This window comes from Orcinus orca, chromosome 12 (assembly GCF_937001465.1).
Source record: "Orcinus orca chromosome 12, mOrcOrc1.1, whole genome shotgun sequence".
NCBI lineage: Eukaryota > Metazoa > Chordata > Mammalia > Artiodactyla > Delphinidae > Orcinus > Orcinus orca.
Window position 1 is genome coordinate 15,561,869 of NC_064570.1, and position 26,954 is coordinate 15,588,822.

The following is a 26,954-nucleotide window of genomic DNA, read 5'->3' on the forward strand; positions in this document are numbered from 1 at the left end:
GTTCCTTTTTTAAAAGTGATTGACTATTTTGCTAACCTTTCAAAAAGTGGCCTTTTAAGCCTCAAATTTTTATCATCCTTCCTAGCAAGGTGGGCAGGACAACATCTTTCCGCACTCTGGCCTCATACTGATGTTAGGAAGAGCTGCTAAGTGTTGTCTAACAATTACTTTGCATCTCATCAAGGGAGATCCTAGACACATATCACCTATTATTTTTTCTTGGCTATTGGACAGTATCTAGTCTTCATGAAAACAAAATGTAAATCCCTTCAATAAAATTTATCCTAGATATTCGAGGCCATGGGGTGGGGTGGAGGAGAGAGGGTGTAGACTGTAAATTTTAAAAAGAAAGAAGAATGATAAGTAAGTAACTGAGAAAGCTTCATATCACATTTCAACTATTTCCTTCCTCCCTCAGTGAGTCAGTTTAACAGTGAATGAAAGAGATCAAATAGGTAATACTTCTAGCACAGCTTCTACTTTGCTTTGTTTTTTTTAAATTTATTTATTTTATTATTTTATTTAATTTAGTTATTGTTTCTGGCTGCATTGGGTCTTCGTTGCTGCGCACAGGCTTTTCCCTGGTTGTGGCTAGTGGAAGCTACTCTTCATTGCGGTGCGCGGGCTTCTCATTGTGGTGGCTTCTCTTGTTGTGGACTACAGGCTCTAGGCACGCGGGCTTCAGTAGTTGTGGCACGTGGGCTTCAGTAGTTGTGGCTCGCAGGCTCAGTAGTTGTGGTGCATGGGCTTAGTTGCTCCGCGGCATGTGGGATCTTCCCGGACCAGGGCTTGAACCCGTGTCCCCTGCATTGGCAGGCAGATTCTGAACCACTACGCCACCAGGGAAGCCCTGCTTTGGTTTTTGAATCCTCGTTTCACCACTTCCTCTGTGCAAGATGGGAATAACCAAAGCCCTCCTCTCAAGGTGTTATTACTGGGATAAAAGGAGGTAATGCAAATAAGACCCCTGGAACAGTGAGCAGCACATAGTAAACAGTAAAAAAAGTACGTTATCATTCAATTTATTCTGAGATCATCTTTCCTTTGATGGTGTCCATGCCGTCCCTGGTAGCCTTGTCTTACACCCAGGCGGGCTGTGTTGGTGCCTGGGTAATGTTCTCTTAAAGATTCTCCCAAGGAACCCCAAACTCCAAATACTTATTCCATGTGCTCACCAGTGCCCAGAAGGCCTTTAATAGGGAACAAAACCTCACTCCTCCAGTGCCTACAGAGGAAACCCTTCAGAGTCTGGTCTGAGTCAAAAAAGGGCTTTTTAAAAAAATGTATTTTTTTGACACTGAAAAACCAGAGGGTCTAGTTGTTTGCTGGAGGTGAGAGCAGAAGGAGAAGCAAAACAGCACCACACCCCAGGGCACCAAAACGGATCGGAACCTCTGCAAACTTTCACCTGCGTCACTGCCCATCAGTTATTTTATTCACCTGAAGCTTTGAATAAAGGACAAAAAGTTATGGCAGCCCACAGAACATTTTTGAGACACAGAAGATTATCAAGGCTGCAAATTTCCTGAATAATATCTGGGGATAAGTTGGTGCATATGGGGCTTCCTTGGTGGCGCAGTGGTTAAGAATCTGCCTGCCAATGCGGGGGATGTGGGTTCGAGCCCTGGTCCGGGAAGATCCCACATGCCACGGAGCAACTAAGCCCGTGTGCCACAACTACTGAAGCCAGCACGCCTAGAGGCCATGCTCCGAAACAAGAGAAGCCACCGCAATGATAAGCCCTCACGCCGCAACGAAGACCCAGTGCAGCCAAAAATAAATAAATTTATTTTGGGGGAAAAAAAAAAGTTGTTGCATACGAATGAATATTCCGTTGTGGCCTTAAGTATTTCTTTGTGTCTTGCTTCAAGAATTAAGGGTGTGGACTTCCCTGGTGGTGCAGTGGTTAAGAATCCGCCTACCAGTGCAGGGGACATGGGTTAAAGCTGTGGTCTGGTAAGATCCCACATGCTGCGGAGCAGCTAAGCCCGTGCACCACAACTACTGAGCCTGCGCTCTAGAGCCTGCGAGCCACAACTACTGAGCCCACGTGCCACAACTACTGAAGCCCGCGCGCCTAGAGCACGTGCTCCTCAACAAGAGAAGCCACCACAATGAGAAGCCCGCGCACCACAACGAAGACCCAACGCAGCCAAATAAATAAATAAAAATAATTTTTTTAAAAAAGTGTAAAGAAAAAAGAATGAAGGGTGTTATTCGTCAGGAAAAAAAAAACAGCAAATCCTAGGACTTACTGCACCAATTAAGCAGGAAGACACATGAGAGCATAATAGATGAATAATTCATACCAGTTGTGTTTCAGAATTAACCGTGAGCCTTGATGTAGACTGCCCTTTAAGCATGAATTCCTTTCACACAATAGCTCAGGGCCTTGAATGTTTAACTGCATTTTTTTCTTTAAGAAAACTACTTATAAGGAAATAATGAAAAATAATCTCCCTGGGAAAAAAAGCACGTACCTCATGAAAAATAAATCTGGGTAAATTGAGAATTTGTGAAAGCTCTATTCCAATAGCAACAGAAGCTTTGAAGTCTTTTTCCTGTTCAGAAACACTCAGCTTCCCAGACAATAAATTTATAGCACAATAGGCTTCCAGCGTCACAGGAATCTGCAGTCAGTCTGGGCTTTCAGGTCCCCTTGGGTTTAAACCTGACTTCCTGTTACTGTCCCTTCAAAGGTCCTGGCACTCTATTTGGCGGTGGGTTGTAGGGTGGGGATGTGGGCGGGAGAAGCACTTTTAGAGGTTTTAAAGGACTTTGCGTGTATGAGGAAGTATCTTGCTTTTTCAGACCACAACAGCTAGCTGGTTTGTGTATAAGCTGTGACTCAGTGCTTTCTAGGAAATGATTCTTGGAATAAGGACCTGAAAGGCCTAGAGCTCTGCTAACTTGGAGGTAGAATTCTATAGTGGCTACAAGCATGGAATTTGGAATCATATGGCCTGGGTTCAGACTCAGTTTTGCTAATTCCCTTGTGGGGTGAACTTGGGAAAATTACTTCATTCTTTAAGCCTCAGCTTCCTCAATTGTGAAGAAAATAATACTACCTGAGAGTGTTCCACTGGGGGTTAAAATGGGAAAATGCAAATAAAGTGCTTAGCACATTGCACAGCACAGAATGAGCACTCGTGGAGAGGTAACTATTATAGCTAATTCTAAACATCTTGGGATGTAAACTATTTGTGGGGTCTCTTTGACCAATAGTTTAACTGAACTACAGTAAGAATGAATTTACTCACTTGTATATAAACAAACAAACAAAAATTATGAGAGCCTTCTACTGGCAAGGAGCAAGGGAGTAAGGCCCTATGAAGAATTTGTAGGGTATTTGCCCTCAGGGAGCTGCCTTCCATTGAGGAGATTAGATGTGCCCCTAAATAACGATAATACCAAGTAGAAGGTGGCAAGGCCAAAAGAGAATGTAGATGAAGTGCCCCTGGACTTCAGGGGGAGGGAGAGATTATAATCTAGCTGAGGGACATCAGAGAAGACTTTGCAGGTGCGAGCCCTGTGGTACCTGTCTCTGTACTCTTAATATTTTGACAGTAGGACTCATATCGATGTGAAAATTTCGGATTGAAAAGATCCACATTCTGTAGTGCAAAAATTTTGAACATGTGTGAGGGCTTTCAAGTTCAATGTATATCCTCTGATTACAGTAACCTAGGACCATGAAAATCAGTATCCTTTTAAAATGAGAATCAGGTTTGGCTTTCCCTGGAGGTCAGTTGCCCATTTGCCCAGTGGTCTGTGCAATAACATACTTTTACAAACTTCCTTGGTTTGGAAAGAAGGGAAGGGCAGTCGGAGAAGAAGCAAGAGGGCAGCAGTGCTGATCTTCTGTCTGTAGAAACTGCATATGGCCACAGGTACAAGAAAATTGGCTCACGCCCTCAGGGAATGTCCTGCTCTTGGTGGGAAGGATGGGAGCTTTAGTGTTACTCTCTTTCTCTGCTCTTGTTCTAGCTCTCTGTCATCTTCTTTTATGTCATTTGCCATTCTGTTCACTCTTTTGTTCATTCATTCATCAAATATTCATTAAGTTTCTAGTCTTAGAACTTAGGTTCGAAGACTGCTGGAGGTAAGAAGAGGAATAGGGCTTCCCTGGTGGTGCAGTGGTTAAGAATCCACCTGCCAGTGCAGGGGACACGGGTTCAAGCCCTGGTCCGGGAAGATCCCACATGCCGCGGAGCAACGAAGCCCGTGTGCCACAACTACTGAAGACCGTGAGCCACAACTACTGAAGCCCGCGTGCCTAGACCCCGTGCTCCGCAACAAGAGAAGCCACCACAATGAGAAGCCCATGCACCGCAACAAAGAATAGCCCCCGCTCGCTGCAACTAGAGAAAGCCCGTACGCAGCAACGAAGACTCAACTCAGCCAAAAATAATAAAAAAATAAATTTATTTAAAAAAGAAATGCATAATAAGAAAAAAGAATAACACAGAAGTAAAACATGGTTGGGTTGTAACAGGAAGAATAGGTTCCCTTTTCCTCTCTGTACTTCTAGAGGCTTCTAATCATGGCTGGTTTTATAAGTGGAGCGCTATTTACATCACACATTTTGAGAGAATTTGAAAAGTAGGAGAAAAGCCCCAGTCCAAAAATATTTCTCCCTTTGATTCCTGAAACCTCAAGATAAGCAATGTAATTCTGTCTTAATTACTGCCTTTTTGGTTCTGTTCTTTTGAGAATGATCCTCCTCTGGTGAGGATAAGAGAAATCCCCAACTCCTGAGGAAACGCTCTTAAAATCACCTTCCTGCACAATTGGGAAAGATGGGTACATCAGAGTTTTTTGTGACTATGATCTAACTCCATTCATTTGAGCATATATAACTAGGAAAGTACAAACAGTTGAATTCATTTTGCTTCTTTTTTACAGAACTTTGGGTCATATTCATGATGAAAAGTAAATAGAAAAAGGAACATGTAACTGAAGAACAGAACCTAAGCATGTTCACCTGAAGTATCTCGACAGCTGTGGTGCCAGTTTATGTTCTGGCCTCTCCTGATCAGGACAGCTGCCCTGTGTGTCTCCTTCACTCTCTGTGTGTGTGCAGGGAAATGGCGTTGGATTATAACAAGGATCGTAAAGGCCTTCAAACCGCTATAGAGCTCTCATCCGGTTTTGCAAGTTGGATTAGTTGACACAAGGCAGAAGGCTAGAATGCGTTTGGGTTCATTGGTTCAATGGAGTTTCTTACTGAAATATTTTGTACCACGTTATCTTGTCACTACTTTGTAACTGACATATGCCCAATGCCTTATATACTTTAGAAGCAATTATGGGGGTAGGGGAATAGACAGGTAGTACTCCTTTTGTAACTCAGTATATATAATAATCATGTATGTATGTGTGTGTGTGTGGTATATAAATAAACCCAAATGTGTATTCCTCGCCACTAAATTACTATTTTAGGGAGGTGCAGTTGAGCCAGAATAGCAGTGAATTATACATTGATTTAGCCAGAGGCCAGCCATCAAAGGCTCTGTTACTGCTGAACAGGAGATCTTGGGCAGAGATTAGAAGCTCTTTGTTTTATTAAAGGTAATATCTCTCTCCAAGTTACAAATTGGGTATGTTGCATATACATTTATGTGTGTGTGTGTGTGTGTGTGTGTGTGTGTGTGTGTGTGTGTGTGTGTGTATTTTTTATCCTGACACTTGGGAAATGTTTGTAAAATACTTTAAATCCTTTCCAGTGCCATATAAATGTGAGGAGATGTCCAAAAAGATGACCTGGTGCTTGAAGGGAAAACGTCCGTCTTACAGTTCTATATATTCTAATATCTGATTTTGAGGAAAGATAGCATTTGTTAGCCAAATAACTAAACTGAAAAGGGCCAGGGAATTAAAAGTACAAATTACTATGTTTGAAATAAGTAAGCTACAAGGATATATGGTACAGCACAGGGAATATACCCAACATTTTATAATAACTATAAATGGAGTATAACCTTTAAAAATTGTTTGAGTCACTGTGTTGTACACCTGAAACTTAACCTGAAATTGTAAATCAACTATACCTCAATTTAAAAAAAAAAAAGACATGCCAAGCTGTGTTATGAAAGGGATTAAAAAATCAAATCAGATTAATGTTTTATCTCTTATGGCTTCAAAACCTGAAAGTTTTCTGCATCCAGGAAATAAAAACACAGAGGGAAAAAAATCTTGAAATGATGAAATCCAAAAATCAAAGTGTTTACTTCCGTTTCTCACTGGCTCTGGGAGACTTAAGGTGAAACAGCAAAAGCTTTAAACAAATTACTGCAGAAGAAGGGGAGGGGAGCCTTTTGTAGAAGAAATTTCACAGGAGATTAATAGGACCTTATTGACTTTCTCAGTTATCAAAATAAGCCTCAAACAAAGACCTTGGTATTAAGTTACTGTACTTAGTTTCTGCTCATAGAGGCAGGGCCTGCAGATGTGGACTGGTGCCGAACGCAAAGCCCTCTTCGGAGGCCCTTCGGGCAAGATCCATTCTCTGTCAGCAGCTGTCAGCATCTCCCTTTTCTGTTGGTGTCCAAATCCAGCAGCTCTCAGAGCTTTCCCGTAGAGACAGTTGGTCGTCATTACACCCATGGATAGCCGAGCCGCAAAGTCTGACAGAGCTATCCTTCCCCTATAAGCACATTTTTCAAAAAAAAAGGCACCAGGGAGGGGATATTTAATTTGAAAAGACCTAAATTTGAGTGCACCCAAGATGTTGAAGCTGCTTACCATGGTCTGGATCTGGATACGGTGTTTCCTGCATCAGAGAAGAGGTGCCTAGGAAGGCTAGAGGGAGACATCCACAGCCCAGGTGGCGGGACTGGCCCCTTAGACGAGGGATGCTGTGTCCTTCCAGACCCAGCGTTGGAAAGAGGCTTCCCAGGGAAGGCACGGCCCGCAGAGGTTTAGTTTGACACAGGCATGCTGAGTGTTGACACCCAGGAGCCTTCCCAGAGATATGACCAGGGCCTGGGTGAGGATGTCTTGCATGGATGGCCCCCACAGCCTCCAGCCTCAAGGCTTCCCTGGTCTCTTAAAATCTCCATTAACTTCATCTCAGCCTCACTCCTGTGGCCACACTCAGCATCCCCCTGTCGCACCCACCTTAAATCCCTACTCTGACTCAGTCCTACTATCTACCCTCTCCTCTCATACACCCAGGTCAGCACACCCCAAGGCTGCTGGCCTTCGGCAGTCTTAGGTCTACGTTCTGGCAGACAAGCTGGGACAGAAGACAGAGCTTCTCTCTCACACCACCCTGCTCAAAGCTGCAGGGCTTCACGTCAGCATGCTCCAGTGTGGTCATCATCTGCTCCCATGTTTCCAGGCATTCCTGTCTAAGTCCCAAGAAACGATAAACAGTGGTGTCACCTGTCGCATAGCTGCCACCTCGCACAGCCTGCCTGACTCTGAGCCAGAGGCTCCCCTCAGCCTGGCACCCCTGTGGCCATAGGAGAGGTCATAACTGACCCTTCCAATGCAACCATGTGGATGGGCGTGGGAGGGGAAGTTTCCAGGAGAAAGGGGGTGTCAGGCCCCAGTCCCACCGGAGCTCAAGTCTTCTGACCAATCTGCCAGAATTGTGTGTGATTAGTATTCTGCAACCTTGGACCAGGAGTGGAGAAGTGGGTCATGGGACTGCTTCAAGGATGACATTGATTTCCAGTTCAGGATGATGCTGGACTCTGTGCCTCAGGTTCTTAACTAAATATGATGTTTCCTGTTTGGGTATCAGGTGCCTCAGTCCGGAACCCTGAAGCTGTCCCACCTACAGGAAGGGACATACACCTTTCAGCTGACGGTGATGGACACTGCTGGGCAGAGGAGCTCTGACAGCGTCTCGGTGACCGTGCTTCCCGTGGCCTTCTCCACAGGAGGTGAGAAGAAAGCCCTTCCCTCACATTCACAGTTGCCAACAGAAACCAGGTTATCAATGGAAGGATTGGTATTAAATTGGCATTTTATATTCTGACTGTGCATTACAGGGGCCCTTTCATTTTATTTTTGCTGTTGTTGAATGGGAAAATCTTTACTAAAAATATGATTGCAAAAATAGGCTGCATTGTATTTTGGGCTAAGTGACACTGCTGAATTGGGGCGGGGGAGCGCTCCACACTCCAGGGGATGAGAGTAGGCTGTGTGAGCCACGGGGCCCGAGAGATGCTCCATCTTTCCGTGACTCAGTTTCGTGAAAGACATCTGGCTTTTCCAGGAGAGGATTTAAAGGAGGGTGGTCTATTTGATATGTATGTTCAAAGTATGCAGCCAAGGAGTACATTGAAAACAAATTAAAATATATGCATGCATGTGTCAATTTAAAAGGACTATTTAAAAACTGTCATGGACGCTTTACACAGATGCACAGATACGTTAATAACATAGCTCGACATATATAATGCTTCTCACGTTCTGTTGCCCAATGTAAACTCATTTCTCTCATTTACCTGTTTCTTACTTTCCCAAACATCTACATTTCTAAGATTAGCTCATCAAGTTAAAAAAAAAAATGTATATGGAACTCAGCAGCACTAAAGATATGGGGGTATGGCAGAGGGAAGCCCTCCCCCCAATTCACTCTGGAGAAGTGCTGAGATAGTGTATGTGTGAGGGTCCTGTCACTCGGTCAGCGGATGCCTTCCCAGCATCTGCGGTGAACGGGAACTAATCTAGAAATAGATGGGTAGGTTGGAGATAGGTATAGTCAAACAGGTTTGGAGACCACTAATCTAGAAATAGATGGGTAGGTTGGAGATAGGTATAGTCAAACAGGTTTGGAGACCACTAATCTAGAAATAGATGGGTAGGTTGGAGATAGGTATAGTCAAACAGGTTTGGAGACCACTAATCTAGAAATAGATGGGTAAATTACTAATATGGATCTAGCTCCAAAACTACCAAGGAGTCAGGAAAGCCTCGAGATAGTTAGGATTTTCATGTCATGAGTTTAAGAAATGTAAGCAGAGGCTGCATCCTGCTTGGTGTCCACAGAGTTTCCCTTTACTTTTCCTCCCAACCCCTTCCCTGTGTCCGAAGCAGATTCTCCTTTCTAGGCCCAAGTTCTCAGCCATAACTGCTGGTTTCCTGCGTCCTCTTCTTTCTGCCACCATTTCTTTTCTTTACCTCTTCTTCCTCCATAATCAAGGTATCTTCGAATTGCCTTCCACCCAGATGGACTCCTCTCCCAGCATTTTAATTGAACTTCTTTCCAGTAGAACGTTTCCAAGACTCTCCTGGGCGTGTATACTGTGCTCAGCCATTTGTCTCAGAAATACCATCATGTACCACTCTCCCATGAACTGAGATAATAGTCTAGTCCATCTGTCCCTGGAGAATTACAGAATCCTTAAGACCTACTTTTAGCCTGATACCTTTAGTCCACATCACTTGTGTCAGCAGTTGTTATGTAGCTAACAACTATAAAGTAAAGTTGGCTTAATCTGGAGTTGGGGGGTGCAGGGAATGCCTTTCAAGAAAATACATGTAGCTCTGAGGGTTAAAAACTCTTAAGAGCTCCAAAATGAAGGGAATTTCATTATTTGTAGAAAATAAATTCTCACCAGCTAGTAGCTAAAGATTCTGTTTATTCTTTACAGCACCATGGATCTATGGTGGCCAGCAAACAGGGTTCAATAGTAGAAAGTTGATCTCAGTAAAAATTATTACTTAGGGAATGTGAATGCAAGAATAGCACATAGAAAGTGGTGTCTATACAGCTGATCACAGACACATGAAGGAAGGAGCCCAGCTGAGCTCAGCCTAAATCACCATGAGAAAAACAAATGGCCAGCTGATACAAAAAAAAAAAAAAAGCAAGTGGTGTCTCTGCTAAAACACAGCCAGCCAAGTACTGTGCAAGGGGTGAACCGGTGTGAAGTGGCCTGCTGGGGAGCTGATGGACGAACGGATGAATGCAGAGTGGGTCACCTGAGGGAGGAAACCCAGGGCTGGATGGGGAAGACCAGAGCTGCTGCTTCTCTGTTCTCACCTCTAAAGTATCATTGCCTTAGAGAAGGGCCCTAAGACGAAGAGCCGGGGAGGGTGAAGGGGACAAAGTGAGAGAGTGGCATGGACATATAGACACTGCCAAATGTAAAACAGATAGCTAGTGGGAAGCAGCCGCATAGCACAGGGACATCAGCTCGGTGCTTTGTGACCACCTAGAGGGGTGGGATAGGGAGGGTGGGAGGGAGGGAGACGCAAGAGGGAAGAGATATGGGGATGTATGTATATGTATAGCTGATTCACTTTGTGATACAGCAGCAACTAACACACCATTGTAAAGCAATTATACTCCAATAAAGATGTTTAAAAATAATAATAATAAATAAGCCGGAAAAAAAAAAAAAAGACGAAGAGCCCATGGTGATTCCTAAGAATTAAGTCAGGAAGGTCAAGAAGAAACCCCCTAACCTTCCCAGAATCTATTGCTCGAGCACAGACTGTTAGGTGTTCCCTCATTATCTGCATCTCTTTATCCAAATGCATTTCACTATATGTGTAGTCTCTGTTAATCTTGACACGGTAGAAGTCTTTTTTTCCTGCACTCCTGTGACTTGAGACTTGTTTACGAACAGGATGCTCGAATGTTTGCTCACGCTACCACTTCTTTTGTGATGACGGCTGTTGCATTGACATCACGCTGGCTTGCGATGGAGTGGAGCAGTGTCCTGATGGGTCTGATGAAGGTTTCTGTCAAAATCGTGAGTTGACTGCATCACATTTTGGGGTAGAAGGGATGTCTGTATTGTCACAATAAATGCAAACTCAGTAGTGCTCTTTTTCTGCCTTGTTTCAGGTATAACTTCATGTGAATGAGCTATGCCTTAAATTAAATGAGCATTTACTATGTCTTTAATGCGAGTTACAAATGTCAAATTTTGATATCACTTACGTTTTTAAGAGATTGTTTTCAATTTTCTACAAGATTCTTCCCCATCCTAAAAATGCTCTTTAGCATATGCTTTTTTAAAAACTGAAATGAGGGACTCCCCTGGTGGTCCAGTGGTTAGGCTGCCCTGCTTCCCATGCAGGGGGTGTGGGTTCAAACCCTGGTTAGGGAACTAAGATCCCACATGCTGCACAGCCAAAACAAAACCAAAAAAAAAAAAAAAACTGAAATGAGCTAATGTTTTCTGTTGATAGATTTTTTAGAAAATTTATGACATGAGGGTGTGGTTAGTCTGAGCTGTAAATCAGTCTTATAATGCCACGTGTATAAATGCTCACCGCAAGAAAGGAGGAAGAGCTGTGGAAAGTTTAATGAAGTACTGGTTTGAGCAAGGATGACAAATCTCAAAACCTTAGGTTTAAGTTGTGTCTTTGTCTCTTTCTTTATGTGAACTTTCAGAAAGCGAATTATTAGAAGAGAACTGATTACTCATTTGAAAACAAGAACAAATAGTTTTTTATGGGACTCTTGATATATCTTAGATGAATAAGTTATCATTCCCAAATGTCCATGACTTTAAATCTACTGGCAAATTTAGTGGTTTTAGCCAAAGTTCAGAAAAGAAACCCAACAACTGATAGTAGCTCTTTCACCCTCAGTGAGCCTTGACCGCAAGATGGTGACCCACACGGTTGTGGCACAGCCTAGACCCACCGGACCAAGCAAAGATGCAGGCAGGGGCTCCTTGCGGGAAAAGTCCCAGGAAGCCACTGCCCCAGAACAGCCACCTGCGTCATCAGCCATGGAAAAGAGGAATCATTCTGCCTTTTGGGGACCAGAGAGTCTCATTGATCCTGGGATGCCAGGTAAGGGCTTGAGGCAGATTTTCACAAAGAGTCTCATTTTCTATAATGACACTTGGCTCAAAATAAGGTTCTATTTGAAGAGTGTTAAGGAAATATCTTAAAGGATGGAGTTAAAATGAAGAATTGGGCCAAAAAGAAAAAAAACTTGACATTTTTTCTGATTATTTATAGTAAGCAACACCTACCAAATACGTTCATACATACGTACGTATATACATACTCCAGAGGTATCAATACATTTATCTGTAAATAAGTTAGAGTTTAAAAGTTTCAACACCTGTGTTAAGGAAACTAATGCCCTAAGTGTTAAATTTTAGGTTATTTTGAGGCGAAGCAGCATAACCCCTACCTATTTATGTAAATCCTCTTCACACCAAACAAGTGAATGTGAAGAAAATATTGTATTATGTTGAAATGGTTGCATGTGCTAATATCTCAGTATTATGCCTCCAATTTAACTAAATCTATCATCTTTTGCTTTTCTAAAAATATGGCTAATAATATTTTAAAATTCATGCATACTCCTAAAGCATTACAGGATTCTGTTGTTTAACAGTTTTTTACACATTTATATTTGCTTGATTGTATGACATAGGAGACATACATTTCTGTATGCTTTTGTGAATGTGTTTCAGTACTCAAACTCTGCGTACATTTTACTGAAATAATCTGTCACTATTTCAATAACTACTTTATGAAACTTTTTTGTTCATTATAGAAGATACAGAAGTTGCAAATAATAAAAAAGGAAATAACTTAAAATACCACCCCTTTATTGATAACAACTTTTAATATTTTGGTATATTTCCTTCCAATCTTTTATCTACTTTGTAGATTTTATTTTTTTTTTTTTCACACTTTACAAAGAGCATCCTTTATTGTGCATAAAAGTCACTGAGAAAAATAAGGATCAGAGTCACTGGGATTTTCAAAGAGATGAAATGCACATAAACATAAAAAGGAAGAAAAGCCATCAAATATGGTCTAATATTTCTGTTCTTTAGGAACTATTCTGTTTCTGTCCAAATCAAGAAAGCTACTCTAAAAACACTTAAGGAGGGCTTCCCTGGTGGCGCAGCGGTTGAGAGTCCGCCTGCCGATGCCGGGGACACGGGTTCGTGCCCCGGTCTGGGAAAATCCCACATGCCGTGGAGCGGCTGGGCCCGTGAGGCATGGCCGCTGAGCCTGCGCGTGCGGAGCCTGTGCTCCGGAACGGGAGAGGCCGCAGCAGTGAGAGGCCCGCGTACCGCAAAAAATAAATAAATAAATAAAATAAAAATAAAAACACTTAAGTAGTAGACATTTTCGTTCCTATATATATTAAGTTCTCAAGGCATTTTGTCTTGTTTGATTTAAATTACATATCATGATGTGGTCAAAAACAGACATATTTCTATTTTGAATTTTGAAAGTTAGAAAGGTCAAATAATTTTCAAAAAGAAACAGGTCAATACCAGAGTCAGGGCTCATAATTAACATTTTACTAGTTCTCTGTCTCAAAATTTGACCATGAATGTTATCCATTATAAAATTTGAAAAAAATACAATTGCCTTAGGTTGTCCTATTTAAAAGTTAGATCACAAAAATGACTTGTAAAAATTGAGCATTGAGGATGAAATGTAAGATAATTTTATTTCTTCACATTTCTGCTCTTGTAAGAGTCATCTAAAGTGAGTATTTCTACAAGTCTCCATTCTGACCAGGGCACGTATTCTGGATAATGTCTCTATACATATATCCACTGTATGGTTGTATAACTTACTATTGATTTAGCATTTATTTAAATGTAAGCAATAAAGTACTTTAAATTGTTATAGTCAAAAGAAAATCAATAAGTAATCACCAAAGAAGAATATCTGTTCTACCCCCTGAAACAATATATTGTCTATAAAATGTATTTATGTTAGAAATCGAAAACTTGAGATGCTCTGTCTCTTCAAAGCTTCCTGTAAAACAAATGTATTAAATTCTTACTTATATTTCCCAACACATGTGCATGCTCACATATAGATGCACATACAACATACAGATGCACATACAAACATTCAATAAGTAAAGGGAAAAATCACCTAAATAATCACATAAGAAAGATCTTTTTAAAGCCCTCAGAATGTGTACTATCACTATACAGGTTTGTGATTTGTTAAAAATAGATCTAAATTCACCAAGTATGCAAGATAACTTCATGATCAGTCTTCAGAATAGTTCTTAGAATTTAAAATTTCCTATAAATAAAATGACTTACAGATCTCTTTGTTACTCACATCACTCTGTTATTGGTCAAATCAGTCATACAGTCAACTGGGTCATTCCATCATTGGATGACTTGAATAATTTTTTTTTTTTTTTTATACAGCAGGTTCTTATTAGTCATCCATTTTATACACATCAGTGTATACATGTCAATCCCAATCGCCCAATTCAGCACACCACCACAACCACCACCCCGGACTTTGTAGATTTTAAAGTGCTTCAATACAAATATGTCTACAAAATATCCTACAAAAGGCTTTTCTTTCAGACAGTTTAGGTTAAGCGCCCTACAGATGCCTGCTTTTGTTTATTCCTTGCTCGTACTGCCACCTAATGGGAGAATTTTGCCACTCCTTCCAAACCTTGGGATTTGTTTGACTCCATTTTCTCCATATGGAATGTTTGTATGGAGAAGACAGTCACCTAAGAAACAGAGTAAGGGGAGACCAGGTGTTTTGGGCAGCAGGGATGAAGTTGACAGAGAGAACAGAGTTCTCGGAGGCCACGACGGGTGAACTCTTGCTCCGTCACCGTGGACGAGAGGCACACATGAACTTGAATGAATTAGCTGAAGGCAGAGTGAAGACCAAAGGCCAGTCTCCTTCGTTAGGTTCTAGTCATGGCTCTGCCTTTTGAACCCTGAGTAATTGCTTCATGTCTCTGGACCTCAGTTTCCTCATCAGTTATTAAGAGCTTCAACCAGATGACCCCTAAGGCCCTTCTAGCCTGGTATCTGTTTGGGGGAATATGAAACGCCTGACGCCCACGCAGGATTCCATCAGCCCTTGTCCATGCTAGATATTGCTCTGTGATCCCAGCTTTATCTCCTGGGGGTTGAGGACTCAGCCTCAGAACCCTTTTGCAAATAATGCTCCAGGCTGCCACCACCGGTTAATGATAGTTGACACCCAATCTGAAATATTTTTGCATCTCTATTTTTTTTTTTAATTTTTGGCCTTGCTGCATGGTGCAGCAGCATGTGGGATCTTAGTTCCCCGACCAGGGATCAAACCTGTGCCCCCTGCAGTGGAAGTGCAAAGTCCTAACCACTGGACCGCCAGGGAAGTCCCTGCATCTCTATTTTTGTTCTTTTTGATAATAAGCCTTTGACTTGGGCTATGAAGACGTAAAGAATGGAGTTTCACAGATGCAGAGAGATTAATATCCAGTTATTATTTATTCTATGTATTATTTTTCCTAATCACTAAAGTAATATGTATTTACTGTAGAAAATTTGGAAAATATAGAAAACTATAAAGAAGAAAATTTAAATCATCTAGCAAAACTCACCATTAACATTTTGTTGCATTTTCTTCCAGTTACTTTTACTTATATACATACACACATACATTTATTCACATTTAACAAAATTAGGATATTATTTTTACAAAACTTTTATTTTTCTCACTCATGAGTATTTTCATATGTTATTAAATGTCCATCAAAAACACAAATTTTGAAAGTCCAGGGTGGGAATTCCCTGGCGGTCCAGTGATTAGGACTCTGTGCTTCCACTGCAGGGGGCACAGGTTTGATCCCTGGTTGGGGAACTAAGATCCTGCATGCTGCGCGGCACAGCTAAAATATTACGAAAAAAAAAAAAAAAAGTCCAGGGTAAAGAAAGTGGGAAAGAAAGAATAGAACCTTTAAAGTGTTAGAAAGGGCTCCCACAACACATGGTTTCTGTTTGGACAACATCCCCCTTCTCCCTCCTCTTCTGTTATCCCTGAGACCACCAGACTGGAATCCCCAGCCTCCAATTTCATGTGATTTGAAATTATGTTATATTCAGCATAACATAGTAGACTTAAAATGCATTATTGTTTGTGACCTATGCCTGAGTTTTACAAGGATTATCAGCTAGTACAGTAAATATGAACAAGTTAATTTTTCTGCTGCTTCCTTCCCCCGCAGACTTGTGAGGATAAATAACACTTAACTCATTGAAGAGACGCTAAAGAGATACTAAGATTAATACTAATAATGTGTACAGAAAGTAATGAGATGCAGTTTTTCATGTATCACATTGGCAAAGGTGAAAACATAATAATAATGCTTATAAGAGTACAGAGAGGGAAATACTGGTGGTCCAGTGGTTAAGAATCCATCTTGCAATGCAGGGGATGCCGGTTCGATCCCTGGTCAGAGAACTAAGGCCCCACATGCTGCGGGGCCGCTGAGCCCGTGAGCCACAACTAGAGAGAAGCCCATGCACTGCAATGAAGAGCCCATGTGCTGCAATGAAGAGCCCATGCGCTGCAATAAAAGATCCCACGTGTGCAACTAAGACCGGATGCAGCCAATAAATATTAAAAAAAAAAAAAAAAGAGAGAGTATGGGACTTCCCTGGTGGCGCAGTGGTTAAGAATCTGCCTGCCAATGCAGGGGACACGGGTTTGAGCCCTGGTCCGGGAGGATCCCACACACTGTAGAGCAACTGGGCCCGTGCGCCACAACTGCTGAGTCCGTGAGCCACAGCTGCTGAGGCCTGCACGCCTAGAGCCCATGCAACAAGAGAAGCCACCGCAATGAGAGGCCCACCCACTGCAGCAAAGAGTGGACCCCGCTCACTGCAACTAGAGAAGGCCCGCGCGCAGCAACGAAGACCCAACGCGGCCATAAATAAATAAATAAGACTTGACCTTTAAAAACAAATCTTTAAAAGAAAGAGTACAGAGAAGCAAGTCTCACATACTTTTGGTGGGGTTCAAATTAGTACAGTCTTCCAGAGGGCAGTTTCTGAAGCTTTGTGTGTATGCCTTGACCCAGTTATCCTGCCCTTGGGAATTTATGCCAAGCATGTCACTAAGGATGAAGTTAAGGGTGTGTGCGAATATGCAGTTCCACCAGTGAACCCACACTCTGTCCTCTTAGAACCGTCGGAGCGGATCACGGCGTCGCAGCGGGGCTTGCGCTTCCTTGGGATGCAATAGCACAGTGGCTGTGCTGTTGAAGATGGTTGCAGTTGCAGGGCCTGTTCCTGCGTGGCCCAAGTCATCCATTCCCAAGGCTGTCTGTCCCCTTGTATATGACCCAGCCGAAGGAAAGAAATCTGGTTTCCAGCTCTGCAGAGTGCTAGAAAAGTGGCGGTGTATCCACCTTCACACTGAATCTGCTTTTTTGTTTGTTTTTGTTTTCGAAATGAGAATTCACGTTCAGCCCAGCAGGTTAGCCAGATTCTTTAAGGATCCGGATTAAGGCATGGAGTTAGTAGAACGCACAACCTTCTGTGTGGAGGTGAGGGTTTCTGCCTGCACGTTCTCGGATTCCCATGCCAAATACGCCAAAGCCTCGCTGTTCGCCTTATCTCTGGAGGTAATGAGCAAGCAACTACTACCTTTGCCTTACTATGGAAAGTATTTTATTCAGAGAGGACATTCTCACAAAGGATATTTAAAGGGATTTTTTCACATGCCCCGTATTTCATATTTTCATTCCGTTGAACTATCTTTATTCTAACTGAGAAACCATTTTGAAACTATATAGCAACACCTCTGGGAAGGTGGTTTGAATGTGTTGAAGTCTATTAAGCTGAATAGTCTATTATGTTCCAACATGGTGGCAGGAATCAACTGGATTCTCAAATGAATGGAAATCCAGCTAAAGGAAATGTACTTATCACAAATGAAGATAATCAGATGGTTATTTCCACAAACTTATTTTGAAGGGAGTCGTCCTCTTTTGTTGACCTACTCACTTGTTTGGACAATGTCATCTAATGAGCTATAATCAGCAGATGCCTTTAAGCATACGCAAGTATTCTGGGGCACTGAGAGAAACGTTGGTCTTGGAAGAGGCACCTCCTACCTTCTATGAGGTATCAGTCTAAAAGTCCCCACTGTAGTGGGGACTACATAATTTTATTATTTGAAATCTATAGATGGTTTATATAGTAAATTCTGTTTTGTGACATCTGACCCTCTTGGGTCAGTCCCAAGGAACCACTTGGTTTTAAACAAAATGACATGGTTTATTTTATCTAGAAGTTAGTTGAATACCTCCAGCATTCTGCTAGGATTAAAATATTAACCTCCAGCCAAATACAAATATGTTCGTAAACACTGATAGTTTTCTTAGCCTGCCTCCAAGAGTGAACTTGGAGCTCCTTTAAACTAATTTTTGACAAGCTGTAGAGGCTTTTTCAAGGCTGCCTAGTACAAACAATATGAAAACAAGCAAAGAGAATGCCAATGAGTTTTATGACTGTAATGAGGCCTAAATAACATTTCCAGTATGAGCAGACCAACTGTCACTGGTTAGCTGTGCTCTCGTCCTAGGACAATGCAGAGCATTTCCTGAAGAGAGCTTCCTCTTACCTGTTTTGCAGACATGCAGTGTGGTCTACCAGTGAATAGTGAGAAAGGACAATTCTGTGGTCTGTGTTAGTTGGCAGGGGTCACAGGAAGCTATAGAACATTCTGGAAGGGAGGCCCATATAGTAGCCACTTTCCCTGCTGGTTTTCCAACTTCCCTTTGGAACATGCCTGCCTGTTCTATGGTGACTGAAAATGAAATTAAAATAGCTTCCATCCGGCTTCCAACTCTCTGTGAATGCATAGCTATGCATGATAAACATAACACAATAGATCATTCAGAAGAGGGGAAAAATAATTTCCTAACCCTTCTAAAAGGATCATTACCAAAATGAATTATTTGCATAAGTAAATGATGGAATTTTCTTGTTTTGTTCTGACTGCTGTGTTGGTTAGAGCCTATGATAGGATGTTTGGAGGTGAGGCATTTTTCTGTGTCATTCCATATGCTGATGTCTAGGAAGAGTGAATCAGGCAGTCTGGAAAATTATGGTCAGTTCCTTCAAAAATATGGAAAACAGAAATTCACATTTCAAATACCAAGATGGCAGGGCAAGTCCCCTAGGAAATTCTAGAGTCCATGACAGTTGTGTCTTCTGAAGTCTCCTGTGTACACTGCCCTCTCCTTAATACCTGATCTCTCCCAGATCCTGTATCACTGACTTTCTCTCCCCAGGGTATGAAGGCATTTAAGAAAATACTTTTCAAATGTGACAACTGAAGATTCAAAATGAATTGTATAGTTTTTTAAATGAACCCATCTCCAAGGCAAGGTCTCCTTTCCAAGAAAAATTAACCTGTTTCTCTACTGCATCCCTAGTAGAGCCTTGTCCCAGACCTTCCTAAGGAAATGTAAATTTGTGATTTTGCCTAGATTTGAGTATTAATTTGTTAAGATATGAGTAAATAAATATGGTATCGACTATAAGTTCTCAGAGCTGTGACTTTGAGAGCAGTATGGTTCAGTGGAAAAGCTCCTGCTTTGGATCAGTCCTGGGTTCTAATTCCAGTACCACTGATTACTAGCAACCAGGTAATAAACATCACTGAACTTCATTTCCTTACCTGTAAGAGGATAATATCTTCTCACAGTGTCACTACAATGAGATATTATGTGTAAATATAATTTATGTCTCTCAGTAACTGCTAGCACTATATGAATTTTTGCTAGAACATTCAAGTCCAGTGGCAAGAGAGCTACAAGCCTATAAGATCGTTAATTCAAATCAAAAATGGAAACAGTGTAGGGGTGGTCCCATTCCTGAGTTCCTCTCCAGAATTAAGATGAACAATCTCTCATCTTCATTGGAAAGAGACAGAAGGGGGAAATGGTGAATGCAGTTTTAGGCATACCTCGTTTTGTTGGACTTTGCAGATACAGCATTTTGTACAAATTGATGGTTCATGGCAACTTTGCGTTGAGTAAGTCTATTGGTACCATTTTTCCAACAGCATTTGCTTACTTCGTGTCTCTGTGTCACGTTCTGGTAACTCTTGCAATATTTCAAACTTTTTTTGTCATTATTATTATATTTATGGTGATCTGTGACCAGTGATCCTTTTTTTTTTTTTTAGTTTATTGGGGGTTTTTTAAAATATAAATTTATTTATTTTTGGCTGCAGTGGGTCTTTGCTGCTGAGCACGGGCTTTCTTCTACCTGCTGCGAGCGGGGGCTGCTCTTCATTGTGGTGGGCAGGCTTCTCATTGCAGTGGCTTCTCGTTGTGGAGCACGGGCTGTAGGCGCACGGGCTTCAGTAGTTGTGGCACATGGGCTCAGTAGTTGTGGCGCACGGGGTTAGTTGCTCTGCAGCATGTGGGATCTTCCCGGACCAGGGCTCGAACCCGTGTCCCCTGCATTGGCAGGCGGATTCTTCACCACTGCGCCACCAGGGAAGTCCGATCCTTTTTTTTAGTTGAAGTACAGTTGATTTACAATGTTGTGTTAACTTCTGCTGTATAGCAAAGTGACTCAGTTATGTATATATATATACATTCTTTTTTTAATATTCTTTTCCATTATGGTTTATCATAGGATATTGAATATTGTTCTCTGTGCTATACAGTAGGACCTTGTTGTTTATCCATTCTATCAATATATATAAAAGCTTACATGTGCTCACCCCAACCTCCCACTCCATCCCTCCCCCAACCCCTCCCCCTCGTCAACCACCAGTCTGTCCTCTATGTCCGTGATTCTGTTTCTGTTTCATAGACAGGTTCATTTGTGTCCTATTTTAGATTCCATATATAACTAATATCATGTGGTATTTGTCTTTCTCTTTCTGATTACTTCACTTAGTGTGATAATCTCTAGTTGTATCCATGTTGCTGCAAATGGCATTATTTTGTTCTTTTTTATGGCTGAGTAGTATTCCATTGTATATATGTACTACATCTTCTTTATCCATTCATCTGTCGATGGACATATAGGTTGCTTCCATGTCTTGGCTACTGTGAATAGTGCTGCTTTGAACATAGGGGTGTGTGTATCTTTTTGAATTGTAGTTTTGTCTGGATATATGCCCAGGAGGGGGATTGCTGGATCATATGATAATTCTATTTTTTGTTTTCTGAGGATCCTCCATAGTGTTTTCCATAGTGGCTGCACCAACTTACATTCCCACCAACAGTGTAGGAGGGTTCCCTTTTCTCCACACTCTCTCCAGCATTTGTCATTTGTTGGCTATTCTGACTGGTGTGAGTTGGTACCTCATTGTAGTTTTGATTTGCATTTCTCTAATAATTAACGATGTTGAGCATCTTTTCATGTGCCTCTCGGCCATCTGTATGTATGGCCAGTGATCTTGATGTTACTATCGCAAAAAGATTTCGACTCACTGAAGGCTCAGGTGATGATTAGCATTTTTTAGCAATAAAGTATTTTTTATTAAGGTATGTACATTGATTTTTTTAGACATGTGCTTTCGTACACTTAATAGACTACAGTATAGTGTAAAAACAACTTTTTTTTTTTTTTTTTTTTTTTTTTTTTTTGCGGTACACGGGCCTCTCACTGTCGCGGCCTCTCCAGTTACGGAGCACAGGCTCCGGACACACAGGCTCAGCGGCCATGGCTCACGGGCCCAGCCGCTCCGCGGCACGTGGGATCCTCCCGGACCGGGGCACGAACCCGTGTCCCCTGCATCGGCAGGCGGACTCTCAACCACTGCGCCACCAGGGAAGCCCTAAAAACAACTTTTATATGCACTAGGAAACCAAAAAATTCATGTGACTCAGTTTATTGCAGTAGTCTGGAACTGAACCCATAATATATTCGGGGTATGATTGTATTTTATATTTTTCCACTGGATGAAAGACAAGCCAGTTAATCTTCTGAAAAGAATTGGAGACTGGTAAATTTTGGTGGTGTTATTTCTGGCTCATTACTTTTAAAAAATTAGACATGAGTTCTCAGCCATGTGATCTTTCCACTTTCAAATTTATTACTGGTGACAGTACTCACTGAGTGCCCGTCATTGTGCACTCCTGTGGTCATTACAGCAACCTAATGATGTGTGCAGATCATTACCCACATTTTTAGATGCAGACAGTGAGGCACAGAGGGTTTAAGACTTCAGACAAGGTCACACAGCTAGTAAATGATGAAGCCAGGATTTAACTTAACAGTCTTATACCAGCCCCAGCGGGAGGATAGCTTGTGCAGCAAGCCTTGCTGTGTGCTCGAGGACCTTCTGTCTTAGCTACAGAGCCAGGAAGCAGCTACAGCTCCATTGAGCCCTGCTTGTATGTACTTTCTGTTAGGGCATTAGAAACACAGAAGGAAGAGATCCATGAGCACTGGAGTAGTTGGATTGGCTACTTGTAGGGCTGTACTATGACTTTCTGGGCCCTAGGCACTTCATGGGCCCCTTCCTCCATTAAAAATAATAATAATAATAATAAATATGTATATATATACACACACATATATGTATGTGTGTGTGTGTGTAAAATTACTGTGTTGGTATGGAGATGAATATGACATGGGCTGGATTCACTATTATATATTTATTATTATTATATTCCTGTTTTTTGTGATTTTCTTTTTTTTTTTTGGCCACACTGCCCTTGGCAGTGAAAGTGCGGAGTCCTAACCACTGGACTACCAGGGAACTTTCCTGGTTTCTGTGATTTTAAAAGAAATTAAAGGGAATTCCCTGGCGATCCAATGGTTAGGACTCAGTGCTTTCACTGCCGTAGCCTGGGGTCAATACCTGGTCAGGGAACTAAGATCCTGCAAGCCTCTCATCGTGGCCAAAAAAAAAAAAAAATTAAAACCTTTTTGTGGGCCCCTAAAAGTAAAAGTGCCATGGGCCCTGAGCTCTGTGCCCGTCATGCCTAGGGGACAGGTCAGCCCTGGCTTTGTGATGGCTGTAGGCGTTCAGTCATGCTCCAAGGTATGGGCAGAAAGAATCTGAATAAATGGAAAGCCAAGATTTCAATTAATGGCGTGAGCAAATGGAATTGGGAATGAAAATGGCTTAAGCAGGGCACCCCAGCTGCCCACACTGGTGAGTGCTTGTCCGGGAGAGAAGGCAACATGGAGAGCCTTGAAGATTTGACCAAGGGATCTTGCACGGGCTGAGTCAAAAAGGATAATAACAGAATTTAGCGACTTCCGTACCCAAAGCTAGTTGAGAAGGAACAGTACCGTCCATGCTAAAGCTTTCATCCACCCGTGACAAAATGAGGAAAGTAAGCACAGTGTAGTGAGTTTTTTATAAGGCTAAATTTATTCGGTTTAAAGAACTATCCTTTTTATGTATTAAATCCTTCATGATTTGGGCTTTTAGACATAGCCTTACTTTACAATGAAGTGAAGGTGATAGCCTTAGTAAATGGTCATTTCTTTTAATATCTTTACTTGGCAAAATTAAAAATTGACAACCCTAAATTGGCCCCTAAAATTATTTTGAATTTTCATTGGTCCACAAAATCCGAAGGTGTTGAAGTCACCTCGCCATGTGGACAAGAGCCTAACTTTGCTATGGCCCCAGTGCTACGCCAGCCCTATCATCTAGATTCAATATTCCCTGTCCCCATCTTACTGGGACACAGGTGTCCACAGCCTCAGGGGACAGTCACTTTCGTCCATGGACTGAGGAGCTCAGCCACAGTAATAGCAGTTCCCTGGCTGGCTCTTTCCCCTTTGGCTCCTCGATGGTCACTGTCTTCTTTTACAGTCTCACCCCGGATGTTCCTCTTCTTTTTCCTCCCCTCCCTGTTTGGGAGGGAGTGGGGTTTCCACCACTACAGTAAAGTAGACAAGGGTAGAAATCAATTTGAAAGATACATCTGGTTCTCTAGCCTGCAGGAAATTGCTTATGCCTTACGCATCCCTCTCCTCGTTGGGCTCGAGTTTACGAAGGAAGCCCAAATTATTGGCTGTATTTAGGCTGGCACGCGTGGTCTTTTAGAGGCACAGTAGAATGCAGTGAACCTGCCGTGGCCTTGGCCGCGAGAAGCGAACATGGGCTGATCTAACTGCACTGATGCTGAGGGAGTGGGATGAGTGGCCTCTGCAGACACACTCCAGTAGGAATGTCTGAAAGCAGAAAGGCCAGGGACGATGCTCTTGCAGTTCCCGAGGCATAGGTGATGGAGACCTAAGGCTGCGTGTGGCCGAGAGGCAGAAAAGAGGTCTGCCTGACGTGGTGACCGATGGGATGAAGGGCTGGGTGAAAAGGAGCATTAAGGATGCCGTAATGAAATAACTGTATCGACAGCCCCTTCTGATTAACAGCACTAACACGTGACTACAATGGTCATTTTAAACCATTGCTTTTTCTGGCTCTAGTAGGTATCTGGAATAACTCTGCAATTTTCCATTTTGCAGTTGATTTTGTGATCCTTAGTGAATTCATGTATACTTCTTATTACAAATTACCAAGGAATTTTAGGTGCTACTTTTGGTGTTTTTTTGTTTGTTTGTTTTTTGCGGTACGCGGGCCTCTCACTGTTGTGGCCTCTCCCGTTGTGGGGCACAGGCTCCGGACGCTCAGGCTCAGCGGCCATGGCTCATGGGCCCAGCCGCTCCGCGGCATGTGGGATCTTCCCGGACCGGGGCACGAACTCGCGTCCCCTGCATCGGCAGGTGGACTCGCAACCACTGCGCCACCAGGGAAGCCCTAGGTGCTACTTTTGAATAGTCTTATTTTAGTTGCAGGTGTTATGAACATTTCTGTTGATGCCATATGAGTAAAGAAGCTTTAATTTTTTTGTTTGTTTCTTCATAAAATTCCTCATGTCAGCAGATCATTTCCAGTTCCTTTCCATTAAGCACTATATTTTGCAAAAATCTCACTTGAAATTACACTACAGCCCGAGGGTAACTCCTTCATTACCATACTGTCAATATAATAAGCCCACAAATGCTATGAATTCCTAGATGGCAAATAGTAGAATGACACAGCCATGGCTCATCAGAACCTGAGATAAAAATCCTGAGATTTGATCTTTCTGTATATTTGCTCTCAGTAGTATAACTGAATAAAACAGGTAAACAGTTAACAACCTGTCATTAAATCAGAAGTGCTGGTTTCCACCAACAAGCAGTTAGACACACCTGAGTTTAAATCTCAGCCCTATGACCCACTGACTACTTGAATGAACCCAGGTAAGCGCTGAACCTCTCTGAGTCTGACCAGAAAAAAATGCAGCTGTTAATGCCTGCCAAGCAGCATTGAGGTAAGAAAGTGAAGTAGCATGTCTGAGTGCCTTATGTATGCTCACTGTTCATTTTCTAAAGGAAGACGTGTCTGGACTGTTTCTGCATTCCATGGTATAAAGTCCAAGTACCGTTGACTTCTCTAGCTGAAGTCTTTCCCTCCTTCTCTGGGTCGGGGAGGAAGTGCTGGGACAGTGTGCTTTTTCCCCCATCTCTGTCCAGTGGTTTTTCACTAGCCTCACACTCTGCTTTATTAAGTTGGTCACATTACTTATCTCGAGTTTTAGTATCAAACATAGGCCTGTGTTTATTGGAGAAATAAAGCCCGTAAGTCCTTTCTTTAAGTCCATCCTTAAAAAATAAATAAGGATCTGTTTTCATGTCTGTTCCCTGAAGTTTCTGATGTACCTTCAATATGTTTTATTTATTTTCCACAGATAGTGGTTCCTCAGGGAAGCACAGAAAAGAGGAAAATTATATTTTTGAGTCAAAGAGCAATCGACGAGGAGGGGAACACCCAGCCCCAGAAGCAGGTAAACATTTACCTTGGAAATTCATTGCAGAGCAGAAACATTTACGGAGCCACATATCCTGTAGCTGAGGTTATTAGATGAATCTGCAAGAGTCCATGATAAGAACAGGGATCTGTGGGTCAGAAGAACTAGTATATTCTCATCTCCTATATCATACTTCATCTTGGGACTCTTGAACTAGTATCTTCACATCTTTGGACCTCAGCTTCCTGGATAATCACTACAGTCCTGTCCAGGTGTAACATTGTGTGGAACGAGTGATGCTCAGGACATAGTGGTTAAGAACCAGATGCCAAGGTTCAAATCCTTCGTCCATCACTAACTCGATGACCTTGGGCAAGTTATCTTCTCTCTCTGGATCTCAATTTCCTCATTGGTCGATGAACATAGTAACTATACCTGCCTCACAGAGCTGTTAGGGAGAATAAACGGAATGGTCATTATAGAGCATGTAGCATATCGCTTGGCTCATGCAATAAGCCATATAAATGATGGCTATTGTGATTGTTATTTGTGATCAACAAGGGCAGAGGTCTTAGAGTACCCAGTTCTCTCTCCAAGTGCTCCAGTGACAAAGACGGAAGACAACAGGAATGGTGAAAGAGTGTAGGTGGTACAGGGGATATTTAGTAAGTGGAAGAAGAGTACTGTAATTTCATAATTTGGGTTATTTTTAACTAGAAAGAAAATACTTTCAAGATAGTCCTGTAGAAAGGTAAGTTTTAATCCTAAATCTCATAAACTAATTAGTAAAAGAAAATTTAGGAGAACAAAATATGATTATTAAGCTATGGACCTAAACATTGAGAAAACTTTCTTTTTACACTAGAAGTAGTCTTTGTAATATCTGAACAATAGTCAAGTATCATTTTTAAATAATAGATGGGTAAAATAACCCAGGTATCAAGTACCTAGGTGCTGTCCAGGCTGCTGGCCTGCTGGACTTAGCCTGTCCCAGGATGTTTGAATAAAAACACCCATCGCCTTTCGACATACAGAGAGAACCGGGCCTGCCCCTTACCCCCATGCCCAGATGTATCCAGAGAGCCTCAGTTCTGATTGCCCGGTGCCTGTCCTAATTGTTACATATTTGAGTGTCACTCCCAGTCTTAGGAACAGAATACCCAATTCATCCCCTTAGCTGGTTTCTAAGAAAAGATGTGTTTTAGAAGGGGTTGGGAAATTTTAAATCTCAAATTACCTAAACTAAAGAACACTGAAGAAACTATGCCAACTGAGTATTTAAAAGTCAAGAATAATTTTCAGTATCCTAGCAAGTATTTTTTGGGAGACTTCATGTTCTTTGTCATCAAAGCATTAATCAGGAATCAGATTTGACAGTTCAGCAACCTCATATCTGACTTTGGCAAACAGAAAATTCCCCTAGATTGTATGCGGTTTTATTGTTGCCATAGCT

General features: G+C 42.0%; 1 protein-coding gene across 11 annotated transcripts in view; it reads left to right on the plus strand.

Annotated features, from left to right (window-relative positions):
* LRP11 (LDL receptor related protein 11) overlaps positions 1 to 26,954 on the plus strand; it is a 65,741-nt gene that overhangs the window by 12,889 nt on the left and 25,898 nt on the right. For 10 of the 11 annotated variants that reach the window (XR_007470426.1, XR_007470427.1, XM_049695153.1 and 7 more), the window contains exons 3-6: positions 7,751 to 7,892; positions 10,590 to 10,715; positions 11,563 to 11,769; positions 25,442 to 25,537. Coding sequence is in view for 9 of the 11 variants with exons in the window: in XM_049695153.1 (XP_049551110.1) it covers positions 7,751 to 7,892; positions 10,590 to 10,715; positions 11,563 to 11,769; positions 25,442 to 25,537 (571 nt within the window). In the remaining 2 variants the exon portion in view is untranslated. Of the gene's footprint in view, positions 1 to 7,750; positions 7,893 to 10,589; positions 10,716 to 11,562; positions 11,770 to 12,773; positions 12,916 to 25,441; positions 25,538 to 26,954 lie in introns of those variants that run through there. The other variant, XM_033405100.2, reaches the window with a different exon arrangement.